Here is a 26,457-nt window from a genome sequence, read left to right on the forward strand (position 1 = left end):
TGCAAACTCCACACACACAAGGCGGAGGCGGGAATAAAATGCTAGACATCATTAATAAACTATTTTGGTTAAAGAGTGCTGCTGTAGTGAACATCATCATCATCATCATCATCATCAATTCTATAAATGAGAAATTAATACTGATGGCCCAATTAATGGCCCAATTATGACCCAATTATCTCTCCCCCCCAATTTCCAAAAAATGCCACAGCAGAATAAAGCATTTTTAATGTTCTATCAAACCAGAATTTTAATTTTATGTCCTGATCACACAAAACTCTTGGAATGCCATTTGTCCAATCAATTCAGTTCAGTTTAGATGTTCACTATTGAAACGAGGTTGCAGGTAAGGTTTCCTTCTGACTACTCCTCCGTGCAGATCATGTTTGTGCACATAGCACTACAGAGCAGAACAATGCACCAACACTCCTGTTGTTTCCAGATCGTTCCTTGACTTCCTTAAGTTCCTTTACATGCCATGACTTTATGACAGTGGAAATTGTGAGCTTGAAGCACTTTGTATAGTCTCCTCTGGTTTGTAGGCATTGATCAGCTTCAGTATCAGATCCTCGATCGAATTCTTAGAGGAGAGCAAGCTGCTTAAACATTTGGTGACAAATGATTTCTGTTTACATTTATTTTTCCTGCACTTGGTGTGCTTCCATCTTTTTTTACTCCCACGTGCACACATTTTGTTGGACATTTGTGTAAATAGTCCACGTCTCCAGATTTGAGGATCGGACTCCATGTTTGTTTAACAAACAACAGTCCTTAGAGATGCTTCCTTGTGCTCTAAGAAAAGAGTAAATATCACAGCACACCCAACAACGGTGGATTATCTTCTGGTAGCAATACTAACCTAGGGCTTTTCTCCTCGGAGTTACAGCTGTTCTTTTATTAGTGAATAACAAATGATACTTTTTACCAGTTTAGTTCCGTCTAATGCTGGAGAGCATGATTATGGAGCGGTTCAGCTCGGACACAGACTTTCGGATCGGTTGTGTCGTCAGTCGCAACTTAGCGTACGCAAGGGTGTGACTATGGAAAGGTAAAAGGGTCACACTGTTTAGAAGAAAACGTTTAATATAAATATAAAAAAAAAAAAAAAAAAAAAAAAAAAAAAAATTAATCGTCCAGTTCTTTTGGTATGTAAAATGTGCAGATACGTAAGAAATTTGAATACTGGCCCATGAGAACAAATAAATAAAAAATTTAAATAAAAAAATCTGCCTATAACTATTACATCATTACATATTTGGTCAGGTTTGTGTGACTAGTCATGAGGCAGGGAGCGGAGCATCTGCAATCTGTGAAAATAATATAAGGTACATTAGACAGAAATCTTAACAGTGTATCATCAATGAGCTGTTGAAGCTGGAATTTGGATTAGGTCTGGACCTTCTGTTGCTACAGGAAATACATCCACGGCTTCGAGTTAGAGAGTTCAAAAACAGTGTGGAATAATCCCATTTTAATGGCAGCAGATTTGTCCCTATGCTAAGTGTAAACACATGGAGATGAGATGACGTTTTAGACCTGACATCTTGTCTGACTGTTGTATTATTAACACAGCTGAAGAGTCAGTCTCTGAACCAGGGCAAAGCATTCAGACTGCAGACTCAACGTTTGCATCAAGGGCAACAAGCTGGCATATATAAAAGTGTCACTAAATAAATTCAGCTCTGATGTAGTCTCTTGTGCTCTTAAAATCAAACACAACGTAGAAAATCACTGAAGCCACTCAAAATAAATCCTCCAGGTCTGCTGCTGAGCTCATACAGAAAACATTTCCAAAATGCGACACGTTGTATTCCCTGGAGGTTGGCTATGACGTCAGAGGCTGAGCTTAGGCTGAACGCCAGCACTGTGGGCCCTCCATGCTCGTGGTACGTCTGGTACAGTGGGCACAGTGCAGGTAGCACGAGGCAATGCCAGGCCTTGCGATGACCCGTACGCACTCAGAAGACTATTTTACCTAGGCCTTTACTAGCGCTCTCTATTTCTCTGTAGCCTCAAGCCACCTCTCACGTTTGCTCCTCAGCTCCGGTTATTCACACACTCGAACGAACAGATTAGTACGAGAAAAGAAATGCGAGGTGTTTAATGGAATGGTTACAAATCTGGAAGCTTTCTGTGCTCTTTCTAGGAGGTTATGTTTATGTGGGGAAGAAGATGTACAGTATAATTCAACTACGACTTTGGCATTTCATTTTAATGAACCACGCAAGTGTATATGTTCCAAGTTCAGCGGATGTGGTGAGGTCACTCTTTCTCCCTGCCTGGAGCGTTTCTCTGCCAGTCTGATTCCATTCAATACGCCAAACACCACAAGCTGCACCATGAAGAAAATGACAGAACACATTTTTGTAGCTTCACAATGAATAGAGTGTAATAAAATTTTATGTGAAAGCCAAGGAAGATACAAGTCTTAAAAAAAACAAAAAAAACAACAACCACTACTCCCCTAGAAGCTATGCTTAAATTTACAAGTACTCTTGTAAATTTAAAAAAAAAAAAAAAAAAAAAAAAAAAAAAAGACTGCACACTTTCCTCCAGCTCAGATCATGGCACAGAAAGCAAGTGGACACGGGAGGAGACTGTTGATAACCGCAGAGCTCATGTTGCTTTTGCAGGACAGCATACCTGTAGGTGGGCCGCTGCTCTTGCGCTTCAGCCATCTGTCCACCGTCTCCGCGCTCACGCTCTCCAGCACAAACTCGTCCAGCATCTGCGGGTGCAGGGAAAGGTACGCCTTCACTTTCTCATCCGTCAGACCTGCAAAACAGCCATCGCCATCGGTCAGGCAAAAACTGTCACTTTTGATTAAGAGTATTTATCAAGTGTAAAAGAAACTCACCCGTTAGCATAAGGCTTTGCTAACTGGCTCGTCAACAGTCGACTTAACTAGCAGTCTATGCATTTGTATAAAATATAAGCTTCAGATTTCAGAGACACACACACAAAAATATCATGACTCCAGAGAAGCATAAAGATCTTTGCAATCCTTAATACGTAAAAGTTCAATCAGGAACAATTTTTCATATTTTCAATCTAATCCCAATTGTGTGTAGACACAAAACCACTACGACCAAACGGTACGTTCTTAAACTGCTGCATGGGATTCTGTGTTTATTGTATTGCTGCATCTCCAGGGAAAGGCAGGCGGTCCTGACGGAGCTGAGGGAAGAAGACGCCCAACTTGATTGTGTTTAATATGCAATTAAGTCCTTGTGTGTTTGCTAAGTGCTGCTGTTTATTGTCTTTGTTGTCAGCGCAGGCAGCCATTTGTCGAGCTAGCGTGGGGTTTTAATGCACTCCGTGGCGTCTGAGAGCCAGCGCTGACGTACGTGCTCGGATGTGGCCTAGCCTCTGGAGAAGCCATCCTTTAACGTTAACGTCGTAATGTAGGGCAAGTATTGGACTATAATGTCTGGATTGTATTTCTCAGTGTCTTTTTATTAGGAATCTTTTAGTCAGGCTAAACAAGTCGTCTCGGCATATTGGTTATAGGCATGAAAAACGAAACCAAAATACCGGAGTGAACTGTGGAACGATTAAAATAAAGAACCAACAAAGCAGGTCATATGAAAGGTGAAGGAAGTGTAAGGGTATTAGATTATGGCTTAATACTTTTATTACTGTCACAATTTTAGATCACGCTCAGATGCCTGTAATATTAGTCTCTAAATACGAGGAGCTGTTACATTTACGCTCTCGTTAGTTGCAACTCTGCCTCAGAGTGTCATGTCAGATAAAAGTAGAGATTAAAACAGGTAAAATGAATAGATTTATTCCTCTTACACCTTAGCGATTAGTCAGTTAAAGAACACCACATCGTATTTTTTATCCATTTCTAGTTACAGGTAACGTTACTGAGATAAATGTAGTTCCTTGCTTATGGTTGCAATAAGCTATACGCAGTCATTTTCCCAGCCCCTTCATCCCCCTGAAGCTGATAAGAAATAAAAAAAAAAAAAAAGTGATGCTTGTCGCATCATCGTGAACTCGTAAAGCCTGAAGTATTGAAATCTTTCCTGTGCTATAAGGCTTAACCTCCTTAACAAAAGAACAGACACTGGAGACTCCTTCTAGAAATGTCAAGTTCTCGAACGTTAAACTGGTATACTCTTTACAAGCCCTGCTGTTGCTATAGAAACCATAAAGCATTACAAGTGGCATGTTGATATAAACCTGTGAGTTGTCATGTAGCCAGAACGGCTGCTGTTACAGAAAATTAATCAACAGTGTCTGACCGGAAAGAACTGAGAATCTAACAGTGCTGTGGTTTGACATGTAATACAGTCAAGGTAGGAGTTCTTACCCACTGCTGAATTAGGACTTCATGAGATCAAAAATATTGTGTTTTCCAAAACACAAAAGTTGAAATTGGGCACGGTGGCTTAGTGGTTAGCACGTTTGCCTCACACCTCTAGGGTTGGGGGTTCGATTCCCGCCTCCGCCTTGTGTGTGTGGAGTTTGCATGTTCTCCCCATGCCTCGGGGGTTTCCTCCGGGTACTCCGGTTTCCTCCCCTAGTCCAAAGACATGCATGGTAGGTTGATTGGCATCTCTGGAAAATTGTCTGTAGTGTGTGAGTGCGTGAGTGAATGAGAGTGTGTGTGTGTGCCCTGTGATGGGTTGGCACTCCGTCCAGGGTGTATCCTGCCTTGATGCCCGATGACGCCTGAGATAGGCACAGGCTCCCCGTGACCTGAGGTAGTTCAGATAAGCGGTAGAAGATGAATGAATGAATGAAAAAGTTGAAATTTATTTTCTTGTATTATTTGTGTTTCATCACCGAGTGTGTAAGCTTGAAGGGGATCGCAGCTGGGAGGCATGTGTAGTGCATGGACACACACACTCACACAACACAGAAACTATGAGGGATCGCAAACCCAAGCCTCATCTTTTGTCTGGACTTCAATAGAACCTCCAGTGGGGTAGCAAATGGCTACAGACTGTTTTGGTGCACAACAACAAAAGCCTAACAGACAAGGAAGGCAGAGGCTCTACACTTTGAACACTAAAGTCGAACCAGATGCACAAGTCATCCAGCCTCACAGCCTTAACAGCAGATCTTGGAAAAATAAGCAAAGCAGTGTCATTTTGATAGCCCACAGCCAGCTATGATCTGTGTGTGTGTGTGTGTGTGTCTTCTTTTTGGTCCTTGCAGAGACACTGTTCTTTAGGCTCTTTCACAGACGCCCAGGTCTTCGCACAGAACCGTGTGTGTGTGTAGGAAAGGAGTTAGGGGGGGTCGACTGACGTTGTCCAGACACGAGACAGTGCTCTTGAGCTGCGTACAGCCTCACGAGACTCCTCGAGTCGGTGCTGACGCACGTGGACAGAGTGCACTGCTTAATAAATCGACAACTGGAGGGGATGCAGAGACGCACAACAGCTAAAGCAAGAGGCAGGGCAAGGGACGTCTCGCCTCGTCTGTCTTCATTTCGCTGGAAAACGAAAAAGACTTCCTGAACCTTTGAATTTATGAAGTGCACTCTGTTTTAGGCTGCTAAAAAATGGTGCCAAAATAAAACTGTCTCTATTAATTGGTTTACGTCAAACCGTCCCGGCCGAGCACTCGGTCAAAGCCACACACTGACAGCAAGCACACGTTTAAGCCAAGAGGACGGCTCTTTCTTTCATTTTTTTTTAGGGCTTTAGCTAGGTTTTTTTTATTTAACATCCTCCTCAATCCTTCTCTTCTTAAAACAATACAAGCATCTGTCCTTTTAAAGCCACACAATAAAAAAAAAACCCTAAGGCACCAAAGCGTCCAACCTTCCCCTGCCTTAACCGTTCTGGTAACATGATTTTTTTATTTTATTTTTTTTTACTTTTGCTGAGAACGCTATCTAAGACATTATCAATGTAATGATCTCAGCTATTTGCTACACCAGTCAATGTCCATGTTCATATTCTCCAATACAATTTTTTTGTAGGAGATCCAGGTTTGGGTTCAACTCTTTCTAACACTGTTAGTGTTAGGTTTTGTAGCTGGGAGTAATCTGTATCTAAACAGGAAGTGGGTGTGGCTTAGACCAGAAACTTTGTTTAAGTGTTAAACATAAAGCCTACCACAACACTTATGCAATAAATAAATAAATTTAATAAAATAAAATAAAATTAAATTAAAAAAAATCAAACAACAACAACAAAAAAAAACCTGCCACAGCTACCGGAAAAAAAAAAAAATCTTTCATTCACAAATGGACATGATCGCAGAATGTAGTCAAAATGACGCCCTTTAAGATCGATTAAAAAGACTGGCCGTTTTTTCCCCACTGCCTATTGTGGAGTCCTCCTGTCAGATTTGAATAGGAGGGAAAAGTAAAGCGAGTGTTCATGGGAAATCCTGGTTGCACAACAGCCTGCAAGCTGTGCTTTTTGAGAAGACACTGGCCCCTTACAATTGTAGCGTCCTCATTAAAAGCTCAACCTGGAGCTACACAAGCACGTCTTGTTCAGAAGAGGGTTGTTTTTTTTTAATAAAAAAAAAAAAAAAATCCTGGGAACTGAGTGCATATCTGTTACGCCTCACAATAAAAGAACACAAGAAATGTCCTAAAAGTATGATCTTGTGCATTGGAAAGAAAGTTAGATCTGAAATTTATTCACCAGTGACACATTCATTTCTTCTCATGATATTTTAGTTGGTGTGTTTTTTTTTTTTTTCTAAAGACCATTCAGTCATCTCTAATGGTAGCAGAACGACAAAAAAAAAAGAAAAAAGGCATCGACACTTTCAATTCCAATAAATAAAGGAATCGTGGCTAAATAAAGCCCCATGCATTCCTGCATACTAACATTACTAACATTCCTATTTTACGTCACATGTCCGAGGTCTGCACTGATCGCAGTTCTTCCCTTTTTTGCACATAGAATGAGAGCATGTGATTCAGGAGGACGTCAGGATCTCAGGGGCTTAGTGCAGATGTCCGTAATCCCACACTGACCCCGCTGGCATGATCGCTGCTGGACAGCTCAAGGGGCACAGACCACTGGCCCTCAGCAAACCCCTTCTGACACAGGGCAGAGGCTGGAGCAGTGTGGCACAGGAGACCAGTTAACCTCGAGTCAGGATCAGTATTAATGCCAGTGCCACTGTGTGTCAGTTTGATATATCTGTAATGTGTCCTGCTAAATGGATGGTTTGGCCTGTAAAAAGGCATAAAAAAGAACTGTGCAATGCCATTTGAAGGAACTCTATCCAAAAGGAGGGAAATATGCCATGTTTAATTAATAAGATAAATAAAATCATTGTCCCTGTAAAATGTCCCATGATTGAAATACTTATATGGATATTATAAGCTGATGCTCAGTCAACTTACACCAAAATCTGACAACTTCAGCAGGATGAATGAAACATTCCTGTAGAGCTTTGAAAACAATCTGAATGAATTTTTTGTGTGTGTGTATTAATATTAATAAAACATTGAATGTGAATTTGATTAATCTGATTTCTATTTCTCTTATTCTTATTTTTTTTTACATCCTTACAGAATCTCCCCATCATTCCCCATATTGTCTGATCATAACTAACCAAAACACTTCCATCATGCTACCATATTTACACTATGGAGCCCAGATTAATATCTGAACAGTTGAACCCAACCTTCCAAGTCAGTGATTCATAGTCTAGATATGCACTTTTCATAAAACTGATCTCTGCAGCACTTCTACCCTTCCAGATGTCTGTCAACACACCAAATTACAGTAGTGAATCTTTAGGATAGACACTTTACAACAATAATTGCTCTTGAAACATTGGCTTGTTTGGCCAAAACCGTTTGGCTGCTCTTGCACCAGGAGAGTCCTCCAAGATTCGCGAGTTCATCTGCCGCGCGTACGCAGTCCAGGTCAGCTGGAGTGAGCGTTATCAGCATCATTGATAAAACGCTGCATAAATGACCTGCATACTGACCATATCTCACGCTTACAGAACAGCTAGCTGTACAGGAGCCAGATAAGACCAGCAGCGTATAGAACATTGTTTCTTTTGGAAAAGTTTTTGATTTGTATTTGGTCCTGGGGTCACAGACGGAGTTAAGCGTCGGCTTCAGAAGACTCAGAAGTCAGGTCAAGGTCAAGTTTCAAAGAACTGAAAGGATTTGAAGCCAGTTTTCTGAAAAGCTCATGTGATTTCGACACAACACTATTGTTCCAACACGTGGATTAGTATTTTAGTTTAGTTTAAAATTTAGAAATGCCAACTTGTATGTAATTGTTATGTTATTTGTTTTCAGTAAAAAAAATAACAATCCAACAGATTTTCTGCCCAGGGATATTGTCCAAACCTTACAAACAGATAGTATATAAGTCAATAATAAAAGTCAACAGTTTCTGTTCTGTAAGTCTCAAGTGAAAGGTTTTGTGTGTTTGAACTTTATGGGTGAGAACGCCGCCATAAAAAAGTCCCTTCATGATTAAAGAGAAAAGATCCGGTTTCCCTGGCAGTCGTACAGAGTCATCTACTCCGTGTCACCTATGGGGTGAGACAACAGGAGTTTATTCCAGTTTCCTCATTCCATCACACTGACACAGGGTAAGACATCACAGGTTTCAATTAAAAGAACTTTCTGGGAGGGTTTTGGGGCATGATAATGGTATGTGGTTATCAGCTCTGTGCAGTTGTACTGAATGTCAAAGAGGAGCATGCACTACACTAAAGATAACAATATAGCAACCCGTTAGAGCAGCTTTGTATAAAATGCGGCAATGCTACAAATTTGGCGGTACAATTAGTAGGAACAACAATAAAAAAAAACATCGATAAGAACAACGAAAAGCAGCAGGAGGAATGACAGTAGGAGTTGTAGTAGTAATAATAAAGAAACACTGATAAAAAAAATGTTACCAACATTAATAAAACAACAACAATAATAACTAGAATGTACATTTCCTGAAGAAAATGTGAATGGTGCTTGCACATGGCAAGTTCCCCTCATTGTTCTGAGTGTTTTGATATGTCACATGTCCATGTTGTAAAAAGTTTTTGATTTTTGCATATATTGGGGGCGGGGCTGCGGCACAACCGGAAGGACAGTCGGTACACCAATTGAAAAGTTTGTTCAGAGTATCACCCTAAAGGAGCTGGCCGAGTTTGGTGTAGATAGTTCAGAAGCTTGCCGAGTTATAAACCTCCAAAGTTTATAATGGGAGTCTATGGGAAAAAAGGCCATTTTGAGACCCGGTACCGGAAGTACCGGTACTCGGATCGCTTATAAAAGTAATAGCACACCTCTCCTCAATGAGCCGGTCGATTTGACATGTCATTCACGGGTCTAGGACAAAAGCTGCGGGACAAGTTACGCGCCGAAGTTTTGTCCGGAAGAGTATGCAGGATAGTAAGAATGTTGCTTTGCAATCACCATTAATAATCATCATAATAATTAGTTGGTGTCCGTGGTAAAGAATCTAATCTGGCAACCTTAAACATGACTGTTTCCCAGTGGTAGGAAAAGTGACAGAAAACAATATCCTGTAGAAGTACAGAACTGAAAATAGTTGGGGTTTTTTTTTTGCTGCATCTAACATTTTTGTTTAAGTTTCTGATTCATTACGTGATTTCATGATCGCATGATTTACAGGCACTGACATTGATCCTCTTGCTGAAAGACAAGAGTAACGGAGTACACAAACAAATGATACATGGCACAGATGGCCAAGAAACAAATGAGTCAAACAAATGACTTTATGCAGTTGCACCCTTCATCTCTAATTCAGCGTGTTGGTCCTGTTACAGAATGTTTCTGAGCCCCACAGACTACAGCGGTAAAAACCAGATCCTGTTAAATTACCCAGGATCCAGCAAGTTATCCTGCGAGTGGGCAAACCCATGCCCTCATTATGCCAAACAGAGGATTCATAAAACACCAGGTCCTAATAACTGTGCTGAACTGTACGACTATGACCTCCTGTTCCGTCCCAAATTAAAGCAGGCCTCATTTCCTTCCTTCCTGACGACTGTCCTTATTCCACGACTCTGATCCTCTTTGTCTTTTTTAGATCAGTTCAGCAGAGTCGAAGATCCCCCCAGACGTTTGGATTGCGTCACCGAGGGGTTTTTATTTTAATTCTGCTTCGAGTAAAAGAGCAGCGGTTCTCGAGAGGGAGGGCTCGGACGTCAGTGATCCGCTGTGACACATGGCCTTCGGAGACGATGCGCTCGACATCTGAGAAGAACCGGCGCTGCACTCAGCTGTTTAACAGGTTGTGGTCAATCACTCGAACTGCAGAGGTGCAGCACTAAGATACTTACAGTAGATTATTTACATGTTCCCGAACAATTAATAGTGCGATTGTGAATAACTGCTGATTCTTCTAAAGATCTTACACAACCAGGAGAAGATCTTTAGAAGAATCAAGTGGAAGTCAATCAAGTGGAAGTTTTTCAAGTTTTTAACCGCCAATAGAGAAAAGCAGACCTTCAGCTGTGTTAACAGCTGTGTTCTTATATCTAAGAATGCTGAGTAACAACAACAACAACAACAACAACAACAAAATGTGTCATTATGAGGTTCCGATAAAACAAATACAAGACCATTAATCCTATTTTTTAACAATATCAAGCTTAAAATCATTTTGTTCCTTTCTAGATATCGAGGTTTGAAATAAGCAAAGCGAAAAACCGGTTAAAAAATAAATAAATAAAAAATAGCAAATTCAAAAATCTACGAAAAGAAGCTTAAAAATCTTACATTTGTTTATAAATATTAGGTGAATTTGCCTGAGTTTAAAATATTTCGCTTGATAAGATCAGAGTTGACAGGACAGCAAACTAAACCATGTAGCAGTTAGATTTTAAAGCAAGAGATACATTCATTCATTCATTCATCTTCTACCGCTTATCCGAACTACCTCGGGTCACTGGGAGCCTGTGCCTATCTCAGGTGTCATTGGGCATCAAGGCAGGATACACCCTGGATGGAGTGCCAACCCATCGCAGGGCACACACACACACACTCTCATTCACTCACGCAATCACACACTACGGACAATTTTCCAGAGATGCCAATCAACCTACCATGCATGTCTTTGGACCGGGGGAGGAAACCGGAGTACCCGGAGGAAACCCCCGAGGCACTGGGAGAGCATGCAAACTCCAGCAAGAGATACAATTTTTTATTATTATTACCTAGAACCTTAGTTTGAGCGATCAGAGTTTCTACATAAACTCTTTGATCACTTGTATGTTTGCAGAAAAACATCCTAAAATGCCGTAGGTTGGTTTTCAGTTTCGCCTGAACCTTTTTTTTTTTTTTTAAAATCATAAATAAATAAATAATAAAGGCCTTCAATTGTTGCACAGTATTGTATACGTCAAGCTATAAATGCCAGTTTGAAACAATTACGCTCTGACAAGGTAACTGAAACTCCAGTCCTGAAAGCAAATATATATCCCTCTGAATCCCCTGCATAAATTATACCAAGCCAATAAAAGTGGTTTCCGCCGTCAATTGGATTTGTCTGTGCTGATGGGGAGTACGATAACAGGGCTCCTTCATCACAGCCTTGCCTTTTACAGAGTTTATTTGATGAGCTGAGCTCTGAGACTAAGAGCTCTGTGTGCGGTCAGCTTCACGCCTCTTATGTCCATGAAGTGTGTAGCTCTAAAGCTTTACAGTAATAAATAAAGCCAGCGGAGGTGTAGGGGTTCCGATACAGCGAAGCGCAACAGAGTGAGGAGGGAAAAATAAATAAATAAAATGAAAATAAAAAGTCCGGCTTTTTTTGAACGGTCCTCTTTCTGGCACCGTGTCAAAGGCACTCTGCCAAGGTAGTACTTTTTCACTTGCCTGCCATGAGAGCGAAGCAGGCTCGGGTGGGTGTGTAAGAGGCTGCGTGCGTCAGCAGGTCCAGCTGGGACTCCCTCGCCAGGAGGTGGGAAGAGCATGTGTTTCTTATCTTATCTACGGGAGGGCTGCAGGGACACTGCCTGCCCGTGCAAATGAAAAAAGGAAGGAGCAGGAGGGGAAGGGTGGAGGGCAGTTACCTCTGCACCCTAAATGCAAACCTGCTGGGATCTCAGCCGTGTACAGTTTCTCCCCCGGCACTTCATTTACAGGTTTTCTGCCGATAAGGTGAAGAAAAATGTCAGTCAGAAGTCACTGACAGGGAGAAGAGGCTGTAAATTAGTAGCGTAATTTTCAAGGCTGCATGGAGTTTCTGAGATGTGAACAAAAACGTTTGCGATTATTACACGGAAGAATTATATTATGTTGATAAAATGGTGAACGCTATAGACCGAAGTTTGCTTAAAATACATTATGTCATCATTTATAATAAAGGCAACGGTCTTGACAGTACTTGCTCAAGCCTATATGGCGCACACACACACCTTAATTTCAAAGAATCAGCCCATCTCGCTAGTCATCACCACAAGCACCAAAAAGTAAACAGTAACAACCTTGAGGTGATGATACTACTGATTTGATTCCTTACACACGCTCCAACACATATGTGAACTAATGTGCAAGCCCAATGTGTGATCTTGCACTGAAACATGCACACATACAGATTTCCATGGAAAGGTAATCTGCATTATTTCCACTCTCGTGGCTATGCTCATTAGGCAGAAGGTGTGCAGGCTATAAAATACAGGTTCATATGGAGATAAGGCATGGAGGTGCACGAGACCATGTTCCTCTTTCTCTGGAGTCTTTGCTGCCAAGGCTGTGATCATACATACTTTTTTTTTATGCTCTTTTAACATCCAGTAGCTTGTAGAAATTGATAAATCTACCTCTAATCTGCTGCAATGGGCAACTCTGGCTATTCACAAAATGTGCTATTCATTTAAAAACCGAGGATGAGCAGCTGACCACATTAAAGACTGCTGTTATTATTAATATTTATATGCTGTAAGCTGAATCAATCAGGCTTAAAACTCAGCCATATAGTTTTAGCATTCAAATCAGCTGTTTCATTCCACACACACGTACGTCACGAGATCTAAAAAAAACATAAGATGAATAACGTTCATTCATAAACTTCTGCTGAATACTAGAGCTCGCTCGGCCAGTGAGACTAGGATACCACTGATGAGAACTGCAGAGTCTTTCGCTGCCTTTACAGAGCCTTGAATGTTAGGAACACCAAACAGCTCGATGACGTAAAAGGGATTTAAACTAAAAGCATGTCCCGCTGATCAGTAAGTGGCTAGAACACATGGTCACGCTGACAGGCTTGCACTCCCACGTCCGAGCCGTTGCCCTGAACTTAATCTAGACCGCGTTCACATTTACTACAGCTGTGTAGCTGCGCTGCATTGGTTTTGTCTCTGGATAAGCCAAGGACATATTATATTATATTAAATTAAATTATACACAGCAGATAAAACAGCGATCTACAGGATGCACATATTCTATAGGAGCACAGTCTCACTGGTACAGATTTACACTGATAACTGAAGGATCTGATCATTTAATTCATTCCCTGAATTATATAAGTTCTAATAAGCCATAGTTGCTTTTGGGAAAAACGACATAAGTAAGGCATAAAATAGGTATAAAGTTACAGTAAACTTATCACCACATTTCTCATACCGTGCTCATCTCATGCTCTCTTTTCTCTAATATATCACTGTCCCATTATTGAACATTATTAAAACTGTTTACAATGAGACAAGTTTGTTCCTGTTATCATTTACATTGCAGCAGCATCTTTTGTCCGTCTCATAATTTACCTCAAAGTAAATAAAACAAACAATACAACGCAACACCATGTGTCATGAGAAACTAGAAAGCGTCATGTCTTGTCATGTTGAAAGATGTTTGATGGAAGCTTTAATGTTACTGCTGACCGAGTGGATTTTCACCCCGTAACAATCCTTGTGAAGCACACTGTAACATTAAGCTCTGGAGGGGCTGCATTTCAAGACAAAATGTGCATCATCTTTATTGACTTCTCTGCGGAAAAAGAGAGGCCGCTTGGGGAAAGGAAATCACCACAACGATTAAACGACATCCAGCTGAGACAGGAAGCGCGATTCCTTCTCTGAAGAGTGTTTCCCGCATGACAATACAGCCGCATTGTTTGTTTTGCTCTGGAGCTGTTGGTCCAATTGGGGATGAGAATGCCTGTCAGATTATATTAGTGTTGACCTAGAGAAGCCTTAAAACAATGACCTCCACAAAGGAGCATGTACAAAAACACACACACATTAAAATAAGCATGGAAAAGACTGTCTGGTCTGATAAACAACCAGTGCAAAGATCCTAACATCTGGATTAAGTACTACGTCAGTATGGAAATGATCAGATTCTACGCCAATTATGGAAAATATCCGATGTATATTTTTGATGGGGTCAAAAATAATTTCGATGGTGATCACCAGTTTTATTCTCTACAAATTTAAGTGACCAAATTCACCACATGCTAATGATCATTTGTTACCTCAGTGGGTGGAGGTGGTGATGGTGTTGGTGGTGTGGGAGCAAGTTTTGTACAAAGTATGATTTGTAGCTAATAACTAAATTAAAAATAACTGCAATGGAAGTCAACACGCTGAGGTCACACATGTTTGAACCGGCGTCAAACCAAGAACCGAAATACTTTTGAGGCCATGCAGTAGTTTCTGCTGGACGTGGTTTGCAGAACCTTCACTAAATAAGTAGGTAATGTACAGTAAGTGCTGTGCTAAAGGAATGTTAACTACAATACATTTAAATGGCTACAACATTTATATACAAGCTTTCAAACAGCGCTTTATGTATAAACGGTACATTCAGAAAAAGATCCAGACCAGCGCTTACACGATTACGTCAAATTTTGTCACTTAGATTATATTTATTTTCTTGGGAGAGAATAATACATGACTCATCGTAATTATGACTCATATGTAATTAATGAGGGCGCAATTAGGTCTATTTACGTTGGTCGAGATGCAAAGTGGGTAATGTGAACAAAAAGCAGCTTGGGGAAGGTGAAGAACGATCCGAGATTTGTTTCAGCCCGAGCTCACGGACTTTTACAGACAAAAACGTTTGCTGTTCAGATTCCAACGACTGACTCGCAAGTTAAAACAGGTGAAATCTCAGTAAGTCAGAGGTATGCTGCTGGACTCACTGGCTGTTAGAAAGACTACATGATTATATGGAAAAATGTGAATGCTTTAAAGCCTCTGTGATTCAATGAAAATTAAACAGAGCCATGGGGGCCACACATTAAGAAATAAAAACAGCACTTTTGAAGGCACAATGTAGCTGATGATGGAATTCCCCTTTATCCTTACAGTGTTTGGCTTTCTTGGCAGCAATAGCATTATGCAATAACATAAATGACGCACCAGCCGACGTTTTAGAGCAGGAACAGGACTCGCTGGCCTAAAAGAAAGTCAATTCTATAGCATGACTCATTTTGGCTACACTCCTCTTCCTCAGTAAATTCCTTAAAAAATGTGCTACAGAAACTCTCCCTCACTCACCAATCTGTGCCCCTTGCTCAATAAGTAGACAAAAACGGGTCCGCCTCATTTATTTGGCTCGTCTGTGATGGTTTCAGATGTCCATTATTAGCCATTAGATTCCAGTATTATATGTTTCCACATGTTTAGAGAACGTAGTCAATGACCCAGACTGCATAAAGTGTATGATCCAACATTACATTCATCTTCACCGAATTTCATTTATTATTCTTGGCCAAAGGGCAGTGACCTAGAACTATATAACAGCAGCATAAAATTTAGACAAGCTTAAGGTTTTGCAGAAATAAAACTCAGACACACTTAGACAAAAACAAGCCTTTAGCAACAGTTTCTGATGTTAAAAACTCTTAAAAGATCATTTAATAATTTCAATAATGTACATAGTTTTACTATCGAGCTAGGGCTATACATTAATACACTAAGACAGAATCTACACGCTTTGATAGTTTACACAACACCATCATGTAAACCGCTACTGTAAAGTAATTGAAGAGGAGGAACTGATAGTCTGCCGGTCTTTTAGCAGTTGTAGACAGTGGCACAAATTACAGTGGGGACCGGGGGAGGAAATGTCTTCCCGCGTTTGACAAAATATTGAAGCAGACGTTGAGTAGCGTGAGCAGTGGCGCAATAAGATTTGCATAGAAGCCTTACTGTAGCCTAGTTTGCATGAAAAACAGTGTGCAAATGGTGCTGACCTGTGACTTTTTTCCAGCAGCGTCGTGCTCGGTAATCATATTCACCTGCTGTAGGCTAAGTGAGTAGACTTCACTGCGCCATGCAAAAGTTAGTAGGTATTTTTAAGTGTTTCCTTTTATTTTTTTTCCCTTTTAGAATTTTGCATATAAACTGCACCAGTCTTTAGATGCCTAAAACTCCTGCATGAACATTTTCTTTTCAGGCTGAGAGGATTAGAGATACAAGTGACATTAAAGTTCAGCTTCAAACAGACCTGCCGTTAAGAATTATTCTACTTATTTTTATTGTTATTATTACTATTATTTATAAAATATCCTAGTAATACGCTAACATCCGAACAAATATTTAAAAAAAATAATAAATCGTTTATGTATGTATTGTTTTTCTCCTGACAATTCTGAGAAACTTTTTTTTTTTTTTTTTTAAACATTTATAAACTACAGGATTGGCTTTACTTTTTTATTCTAATAATAAAACAATTTAGAATTACATAATGCAGTGATATTTAAAAATATATACTGAGTAACATTGCTGTCTCAGAGCTCTACAAGTCAATCCTGTGCTCAGGTTACTGCCTGTCCAGGGCTCTTGGTGTCCATGTGGGTTTCCTTCAGGTTCCTACAGGTAAAAAAAACATAATGATGGAAAGCTCATTTGCAAAGTATTTGGAATGTATTGCATTTGTATTTGGAATGTATTTGCAGAAGTAAAGTGAAATTAGAACGGAAATGGAAATCAATGCACTGAGGTCATACAGGTTGGAGCCAGAGCCAAACCTAGACCCAAAATACGTCTGTAGCCCAGCAGAAACTACTGCATGGCCTGGACGTAGTCTACAGTCGCGTTTGAAAGCAGTAATTTAAATGCAAGCCTTCAGATACACTTCATGTATGAACAGTATGGATTGGTCTTTCAGAAGAAGGTTTAAAAGAGATTGCTACTGGCTATATGTATTCCAACAGACCAGTGCTTACAATATTACATCACACTGTGTCACGTAGATTATATCTGAGCATCTGAAATTTTCTCCCAAACCCTCAATAACCCTCAAAAGTCTTCTTTGTATGACCTCTGTATTCACTATAATCCTGAAAAGGATAAGGTGGTTTGTGAAGATCGATAGATGGATGGACAGATTAATAAATAATGTATTATTTTGCTGCTTAATTAGAGTGTGGGGAAAGTCTTACTGCTAATGCATCCAAAGACATTTTGCTGCCAAATTTGTGGCAAAGACAGATACAGTAGTGTGAAAAAGTGTTGGCCCTCTTCCTGATTTTTTTTTTCTTAATTTTTGTTTGCACGTTTGTCACACTTTAATGTTTCAGATTATCAAACACATTTAAATATTAGTTAAAGATAACAAGTACAGTACACACAACGTGCAGTTTTTAAATGAAGGTTTATATTATTAAGAGAAAACAAAACCCAAACCCACATGGCCCTGTGTGAAAAAGTGCTTGCCCCCAAAACCTAATAACTGATTGGGTCGCCCTTAGCAGCAAGAACTGCAATCAGGTGTTTGCGATAACTTGCAATGAGTCTGTTGAGTCTGGAGGAATTTTGGTCCACTCATCTTTGCAGAATTGATGTAATTCAGCCACATTGGAGGGTTTTTGAGCATGAACCGCCTTTCAAAGTCATGCCACAGCATCTCAATAGGATTAAGGTCAGGACTTTGACTAGGCCACTCCATAGTCTTCATTTTGTTTTTCTTCAGCCATTCAGAGGTGGACTTGCTGGTGTGTTTTGGATCATTGTCCTGCTACAGAACCCAAGTTCACTTCAGCCTGAGGTCACGAACAGATAGCCGCACCTTGTCCTTCAGGAATTTTTGGTAGACTTCCAGGTCTTCCAGGTCCTGAAGCAGCAAAACAGCCCCAGACCATCACACTACCACCACCATATTTTACTGCTGGTATGATGGTCTTTTTCTGAAATGCAGTGTTACTTTTACGACCGATGTAATGGGACACACACCTTCCAAAACTGTTCAACTTTTGTCTCTTTAGTCCACAGTGTATTTTCCCAAAAGTCTTGGGGATCATCAAGATGTTTTCTGGCAAATCTGAGACGAGACTTTATGTTCTTTTTGCTCAGCAATGGTTTTTGTCTTGGAACTCTGCCATGCAGGCCATTTTTGCCCAGTCCCTTTATTATGGTGGAGTCATGAACACTGACCTTAACTGAAGCAAGTAAGGCCTGCAGTTCTTTGGAAGTTGTTGTGGGGTCTTTTGTGACATCGCAATAAGTCATGAGTCGTCGCTGCGCTCTTGGGGTAATTTTGGTCGGCCGGCCACTCTAGGGAAGGTTCACCACTGTTCCGTGTTTTCGCTATATAATGGCGTGTTTTCGCTGGATAATGGCTCTCACTGTGATTTGCTGGAGTCCCAAAGCTTTAGAAATGGCTTTATAACCTTTTCCAGAGTGATAGAACTCAATTACTTTCTCTCTCATTTGTTCCTGAATTTCTTTGGATCTCTGCATGTTGTGTAGCTTTTGAGGCTCTTTTGGTCTACTTCACTTTGTCAGTCAGGTCTTATTTAAGTGATTTCTTGATTGTGAACAGTTGTGGCAGTAATCAGGCCTGGGTGTGGCTAGAGAAACTGAATTCAGGTGTGAAACCACGGTTATGTTTTTGTTTGTTTGTTTTTTTGGGTGGGGTGTCTAACACTTTTTAGAAGTGTTCAAGGCCAATTCATTTGTTTGTGCTAAACATTTAAAGCCAAAAGATCGATATGAGACAGGAGTATATTTCCTGGTATTTAGATCTAGCTGTGTTACACAGCATAAAACACAGAACCTTTTGTATCAGACCATTAGAATTTTAAAGCAAGCAAAAATAAGAACATCAGTGACCTTCACCTCTGCATTCATTGGATAAGGTTCACCCAAACCAGCAGATATTAAATGCCATTAAATAAAAGGTGCTGGAAACCGGTACACTGGCTGAAGCCATCCTGCTAACCAAGGACCACAAGTCCCAGATTACTTTAACTGAGACATTTTGCATTGACAGATAAAGTCATTGTATTAGCCACAACCTCTACCGCAAAAATACCTGACATCTGGCAAGAACAGTTCAAAGTCACACTTAATTTTTTTCAAACACGCATATAACCCAGAGGCACTGGCAAATTCCCTTATCACCATAGTCCAAGGAGAAAATAACCATCTCTACCCATTTTGCTCATACCATTTTGTCAAGCGTCCACTTGAGTCTATTCAGAGCTTCCAAGAGCGCTTATATTTAGTACTGGGACATTTTACTGTATCTCTCCCATCGACCTTGTTAACCACTTTAATTCTACTAGCTAGTTAGAGATGTGAGTAGGTTTTCACTAGCAGAGCAAAAAAAATACATAAAACAAGCAGCCATAACGTGTCTCGGCTTATACCATCAAGCTACTACAGTATATATATATATGACTCGCTTTAACCACAAATACAGAATAATTTTTTCCCCCTCACTTTCAAACTTTGCATTGTGATGTGTAGATCGCAATAAAATTCAAGCTGTCTCGGTGACACCTCTAGACTGTAGTATTTCTGATTTCCCATCATTTTTGACGTGTTAGCGTATGACAAGCGTATGAGCGTTGCAATTGTTTGCAAAGAGATAAAGAGGAACAGATGAGTTGGAATAGTAGTGAAGAATAATGCAAAGTGATAGAATATAAGAGAAACAAGGAACAGAAGTGACGGATTTCCCCTCATTATTATTCAAATGCACATGTTTAAAAATAAGAGAAATTCATTTCAGTTTGTTAATAAAACATTTCTGCTGAGGAAAAGGATTTAAAAAAATAATAAAATAAACAGGAGAATTTTACATATGCATATTTTTTTCCCTTGATAAAATGCTTATTTTATTTTTTTGCTTATATGAAAAAAAAAAAAAGTATGGAAGCTTCAACAATGGGGGGCAAATGTGGAGATGTAGTTGTGTCCATGTGTTCAGGGTGCGGTTTAGGACTCATTGTGAAAGCTGGCTGGAGTTTCAAAATGCTGACTGATTCAGTTTGATTCTGGTAGTTTCCATTTTCAGAGCTTTCCTAAACATGAACTGAAACACTGCTCACTGCTCTTGCATCATCGGTGGTGTAAAAAAATAAAATAAAATAAAATACACAAAAAAAAAAAACAAAAAAACCACCCATGACAGATAAATAATAGATGATAACGGTGCAATACAGAACCAGACATAAATCTGATTTTCTGGGGTCATTTTGAATATGACCATCTCTGACTTAGCAAGTAATTCACACAAATAATCCCAAAATATCTCCCTGTTCACTGTAGGTGTAATATAAAGTTGCTTCATGTGTGCTTAGTGAGCAGTTAATAGCAAAACGTGCTAATTCAGATTCACAAATTCAGGCCTCAAGAATAACTACAGACTTGCATGTTAGGCTCATAGTGGATGGTAGTGTTTGTGTGGTCAAGGCTATGGTGTATATGCATACATGTGTGTGTATTAATATGATTGTGATTCATGACTTAAACTTAGACTTACTGATTTCTTCTAAATCAATAAACACTGCATTTTTCACCATTGCTTTAACTTGATACTTTATACTTTTCATTGTATTTCTAGGTCATCAAGGGGGGAAAAAAAAGGTTGCGCTGGATCAAGTGCTATTTTTAGCTTAATAATGACGGTAGAAGCCATAAAGTAAGATTACAAATGTGCAATAATGTAATAAATACAACTACAATTTCTAATGCTATTTATTGATATTAAGACTTCTTTTAAACGTTCAAGGCGATTCAAAAGATTGTCTACTTTTATATCGTTGTATTATTCTTTCTATTCATTGTTTTGTTTTTTATTTTATTTGCTTTTTATGATACGTCGTATGTGCAGCAAAGATAAACTAAATCATCTACATGTTTAAGAGGCTAAAGTAAAATTTTGGTTAATTATTCTCAGAAAAAAAATGTTCTCGCATTAATGCTGATTCATCATTTGAACGTCAGTTGCTTACTCTGAATACAGCCCTACATTTCCGCTGGACTACAAACTGTTTTAGAAAGGACATTATTTCCTGTCCAATGTCACCCAGATGAGGATGAGGTTCCTTTCTGAGGCTGGTTCCTCTAAGGTTTTCTTCCTCATATCATCTCGGTAAGGTTTTTCTTTCCTCAGGCTTGTTCAGTGATATAAATGTTAGACAGTAAATGAATAGTAACTTCATTTTAAAACTTTTCTAAGTTTCTGTAATTTGTAAAGCTGCTTTGAAACAACTTCCATTTTTTAAAAAAGTACTATACAAAATATAGTTCCATAAAAGAAATTGAACGTAAACCAACTACATTGGTAAAACACCACCAAACACCACACCTTATGTAGTCGACTACATCCCGGATACCATACTATGATTCAGCCATGGCTTTATGTGGTCCTTTTAATATTTTTAGATTTTGTTTTCACATTTAATTAGATGACATGAATTGACTTTATTAAAAAATAAAAAAAAAAATAAAAAAATAAAACAAACCTTTTTGGTATTTTTTTTTAACTAGTAAAAACTAGAACATTTCAAATGACACCCAAAATACCTTCAATCTAATGGCAATCTAGCATTAAATGTATTTATTTATTTCTTATTTAGCAGCAGCTTCGTGTTCTAGTTGATTGTCGCACCGGTTACAGATCTGTATGTCTCAAACATTAACATATTACTGAAATTTTTGCAAACATAAATTCTATACTATTGAAAATCACAAAACAGAATTTTATTCTATCGATTTAATTCTTTTTCAATGCTGGCCACCAAACAGATGTCAAATCAAATTATTCACTCATTATTCAAGATTAACTGTTTCCCTCCGAAATGAATTATTCACAATAATCTTTTATCAAAGTAACGGAAAGATGTTTAAACAACGACTTTAAACGTAAATATCTCCCTGTTTCAGGGTGCGTCACTTTAACTTTTAAAGAGTCTTGACATTTTTTTTCCTCAAGGGCTTTAAGAGGCAGCTTGTTAGTGTCTGGTGTGGACATGTTCCACTAGAACCTAAAGTAAAGTAAAATAAACACAAAGGCCACCTCTCCAGTACAGCCGGGACACAGACAGACACACACACACACACACACACACACACACACACACACGAGTGCATTACATGTGTTTATTCTTCATTGATTCAAGCACACAATTTTTATGTATTTTCATCTCCGACACAAAAATTTTATCCATCTTGATGAGTAGCAGTAGCCAAGTAGCAGCGAATTCACTTTCCACCTCAGCGTGAGTGTAGTTCGTGTGTAAATATCCATGAAAAATATTTTCTTTGACTTAAAAACATTTACCATTGTGATATGCATGAAAGTATCATTTAAAACCTGTTAGCAGCATGTTGACATTAAATGAAAGGAAGACGCTTGATGAGGTCACATGATCAAAGCTGTGACTGACGTCCCTGCGTCATGTTCGTTAGACGAGACAATTATTAGGAAATTTAAAAATGCGTCACCACATGTGTAAATATCCATGAAAAATATTTTCTTTGACTTAAAAACATTTACCATTGTGATATGCATGAAAGCTGGCCTGTGTTTTTTCATTTCATAGGCATTCACATGTGGTGACGCATTTTTAAATTTCCTAATAATTGTCTCGTCTAACGAACATGACGCAGGGACGTCAGTCACAGCTTTGATCATGTGACCTCATCAAGCGTCTTCCTTTCATTTAATGTCAACATGCTGCTAACAGGTTTTAAATGATACAATAGCAAGCTGGGTAGCTTATTGTGTGTGACAAACCAGTATTTAATGCCCAGAAGTATGTTAATCTGAAGACGTGAAAGGAAAAGCTATCGTTATTGTCATGTCAGGATTCCAACCCTGATCAAGTTTAACTCAAATTCAGGACATGCAGGTCTTTTTTTTATTCACTACAACCAAAACAAGATCGTTTATATTCTACCACACCTGAAAGTCATTAATCTATGAAAACTAAAACTACTGAAAGGAGCCAAATTATCTTCAGAGATAAAAGCTATCTATGATGCAGTCTTGTGATACAATTAGAAAGATACGACTCATAGACACAGTACTTGTTTACATATTCAAGCAAACACGCTTCCCTTGCAACTCGATCAGCTTAGTTACAAGTCGAAAAAAAAAAAAATATTTACGTTGACAATTTAAATGTGGTTTTGTTTCTGTGCTCACTATCTGATCATTATACACAAAGCAAACCTTACAAAACAGTTACACCTTTGAGACTTCAAAGTGCTGTGACGCAAATCCTACTGTGGTAAGCCACAAATGTGCAGCAAGAGCCTAATAGCATGAAGAGTGCTGACGATCACCAGTCACTATAACCACAAAATAAACTTTTATTAGAATATACACCGCTTGTCAAAAGTTACCTTATATCATTTAACAAACCGTGTCTTCCCTTCACTTAATCGGACCCGATTGTGCAAATATAAAATGAAGTCTGGGAAAACTCAGTTGATCAGTCTGATACCTGTACAGTTGCTCCATTCGAGCTGCTTTTCTAAAGAGGAAATTAAAGTCAATCAAGAAATGACAATTACCCATGTTCAGTGAACGGATTCTACTGGAAATCTAATCTAATCTAATCAAACCCTGACCGCTTTAATCCTGCACCTGTAACACAATATGTATCTGTGGAGTCATTTACTTTATACTAAGCACATTGTACCTGATGTTGACAAAGCACTCATTTTAACAGCTCAGTTAACAAGATCCACAAATATGTAGATTTATTTTATTAATATTGTTGTTTGGCATTATATTGTTTGATCTGGAAACCACAGTGATTAAACTGTAGAGCTTAAAAATGTACGACTGCCAGTACACAGCACCACAATCACTGATTATCAAAGCAGCTCGTATGAATAAAGCATCGACTTGTCGAGAGATACCGAACAGGCCGTGTTCAGTTTAAACACGCCGACATGCTAGGCTCAGAAAAAAAAACACTGTATTGGAGATAACATGATATGATACCATCTAGCTAGAATACTGGTCACACACAAACCACACCTGTTGTACTGCAACGTTACGAACACATCACTGAAGAAAGGAAAAAATATAACTTATTTATTCCGTTTGTTTTTACAATAAAATGATGTAAAATATCTGTAAGAACTAAAAAGCTAAAGCGGAGCAGATACTTTACTGTTCCGTTTTACACATAAGGTCTTTTCATGTGTGGTAATTATTCGAAGGATTTACCAGGTTTTTGTGTATGGCAAAGGGAGCAAACAGGCCTTTTCTGTGGAAAAAGAAAATATAACAATTTGCAGATGGCTAAAATAAAAAAAAGGAGGAGGAAAGCAAACCTTTTATCACATAGTGCAAAGACGGAGTCTGAAAATCTACAACTTGTGCATGTTTTAGAAGAATTATGTAGCAGCAGGCAGCAAAACCAAAGATGGGCCTTCTGGCAAATACATAAACAAAGCAGGTGGTGCATGAGGATGTGAAGCTTTCTGACAGACATACAGCGTTCACAATAGTGCTGAAGGCGCAGGAGAGGAGGTTTATGCTATGGATTAGTAAGACAATCACAGGACAGATTTACAACTGTGAAAACTAGAGTTATTAGGTGTTATTAGGCGTTATTAGGTGTATTGATACAAACAAACAAAACTGATTAGTGTAACATATGGATCTAAAATTGAGTGCTTCAGTGGGGAATTTTAGTTAAAAGCAAAATATATATAAGGCGTGAAGGTTAATCAGTGATTGTACTTGTATTTGCTGGAAGACTTAACATTGAAGTTTATTTGTTCTTGTCATGTTCCTGGCTGTAAATCAAACAAAACATAAAACATGCTCGTCTTGTTTGGACTTAAATCACTTGTCTCATTGCAGCTCTTCTATAAACACTAAACGTTACAAATTACAAATCGTGTTAAATGATGTCTAGTGATAGCTGTATGACAGCCATGTGCCGCGGGCTATTTCCAAGAACTTGCATCGGAAACTTTCCAAAATACACAAACAAACGAGCAAGCAAACAAACAAACAAAAACCGCTCGCGCCTGTTAACTTTGCGCAAATCGGGCAAAAGTTTGTAAACAAAAGTAAAAGGTCAGTACAGCTGAATTTTATAGCACCAAACGGCACGAGCTTGCCGGTGAGGAGGGAAACAACACAAATGTACCTACTTGAGCCAAGAAAACAGTCCGCGAGCCTTCTGAAGCAGCTGGTCGAAGGCGGCCCATCTTCCATGTCGGACTGGAAAAACGCGATAGAACGGGAGAGGATGAGGAGGAGGAGGAGGAGGATAAAAACGCTGTAATGAAAAGTCTTGATGATGGACTCCGGCGGCTCATCAAGCCAAACGGAGAAGGAAGCGGACAATCTGGGTAACGCAGTCCAAACCGGCTGCTGGTGAAAGGGGGGATGCCGGAAACGGCGAGAGCGCGCGGACGGTACCTCGTGTCTCCGCGTCCTCCGGTTCCTCGCACGAGCCGCACCGCAAAACTCCTGCAGATGTAAAAACAGCGACGTTCACACTGCTCCTCGTGTCCTGGGTGTCCGCGGAGGAAAAACAAAACAACGCGTTAAAAAGGAGCCAAACGGTGGCGCGCCGTGAGCGGACAGACTGGCGACGTAGACGCAAAAGTTGTGTGTGTGCGTGTGTGTGTGTTTCCCAGGAGTCGGGGGGCTATTGGGGGCGTGATGAGAGTAATTTCTGGGTTGTACTTTTTTTTTTTTTTTAAAGGAGCTCAGAATGAACGCAATAACAGAGCGAGCACATTTTCATGCTTTGCGCAAAAACACAACCCGATGTCTCCGAATTCCCTGCGTTTTCTTCCCCGTGTTGTGCTGCCGGTTTGCACCGCTCTCTGCTACACGGAAACCACCCACAGCACGATCAAGCCGATATACAGGCATTCTAATGGAGGCATTTTAGTGACCGACACCGTTCCGGAGAATGAATGAACACAAGGTGGCCATAAAAGCACATTCCTGCTCGCCACACCCATATGAGCGATTAAACGGAGCCATAAGTACAAGTCAAACTGTTTGCTAGTGCTGCGGCAGGCGGTCTGATGCGCTCCTTACGTCAGCACGCGTCAGTGTGTGTGTGTGTGTGTGTGTGTGTGTGTGTAAAAGAGAGAGAGAGTGAGTTTGAGTTCATTTTCTAAAATGAATTTTCATATTTTTTTTACCATGCAACATTAAACGTTTTGCTATCGGAAGGATTATTAACACTGTATTAAACGTGCTTTGACTTACAAATGAACAGAAAGGACATTATGTCAGTAAATAACTTAAGTGCACAGGGGACACCTATATTGAGGCAACGCACTAAACAGGGAAAAATCCAT

The 26,457-nt window shown here is 39.6% G+C and overlaps 1 protein-coding gene across 3 annotated transcripts in view; it reads right to left on the minus strand.

Annotated features, from left to right (window-relative positions):
• Positions 1–26,146, minus strand: part of pde10a (phosphodiesterase 10A) — a 53,283-nt gene extending 27,137 nt beyond the window's left edge. For 2 of the 3 annotated variants that reach the window (XM_060871834.1, XM_060871833.1), the window contains exons 1-2: positions 25,288–26,144; positions 2,644–2,775 (exon numbers count right to left, since the gene is read on the minus strand). In XM_060871834.1, coding sequence (XP_060727817.1) covers positions 2,644–2,775; positions 25,288–25,351 — 196 coding nt within the window. In that variant the 5' untranslated portion in view covers positions 25,352–26,144. Of the gene's footprint in view, positions 1–2,643; positions 2,776–25,287 lie in introns of all 3 variants that reach the window. The other variant, XM_060871835.1, reaches the window with a different exon arrangement.
• Positions 26,147–26,457: the final 311 nt, after the last annotated feature.

This window comes from Tachysurus vachellii, chromosome 6 (genome assembly GCF_030014155.1).
Source record: "Tachysurus vachellii isolate PV-2020 chromosome 6, HZAU_Pvac_v1, whole genome shotgun sequence".
Lineage (NCBI taxonomy): Eukaryota > Metazoa > Chordata > Actinopteri > Siluriformes > Bagridae > Tachysurus > Tachysurus vachellii.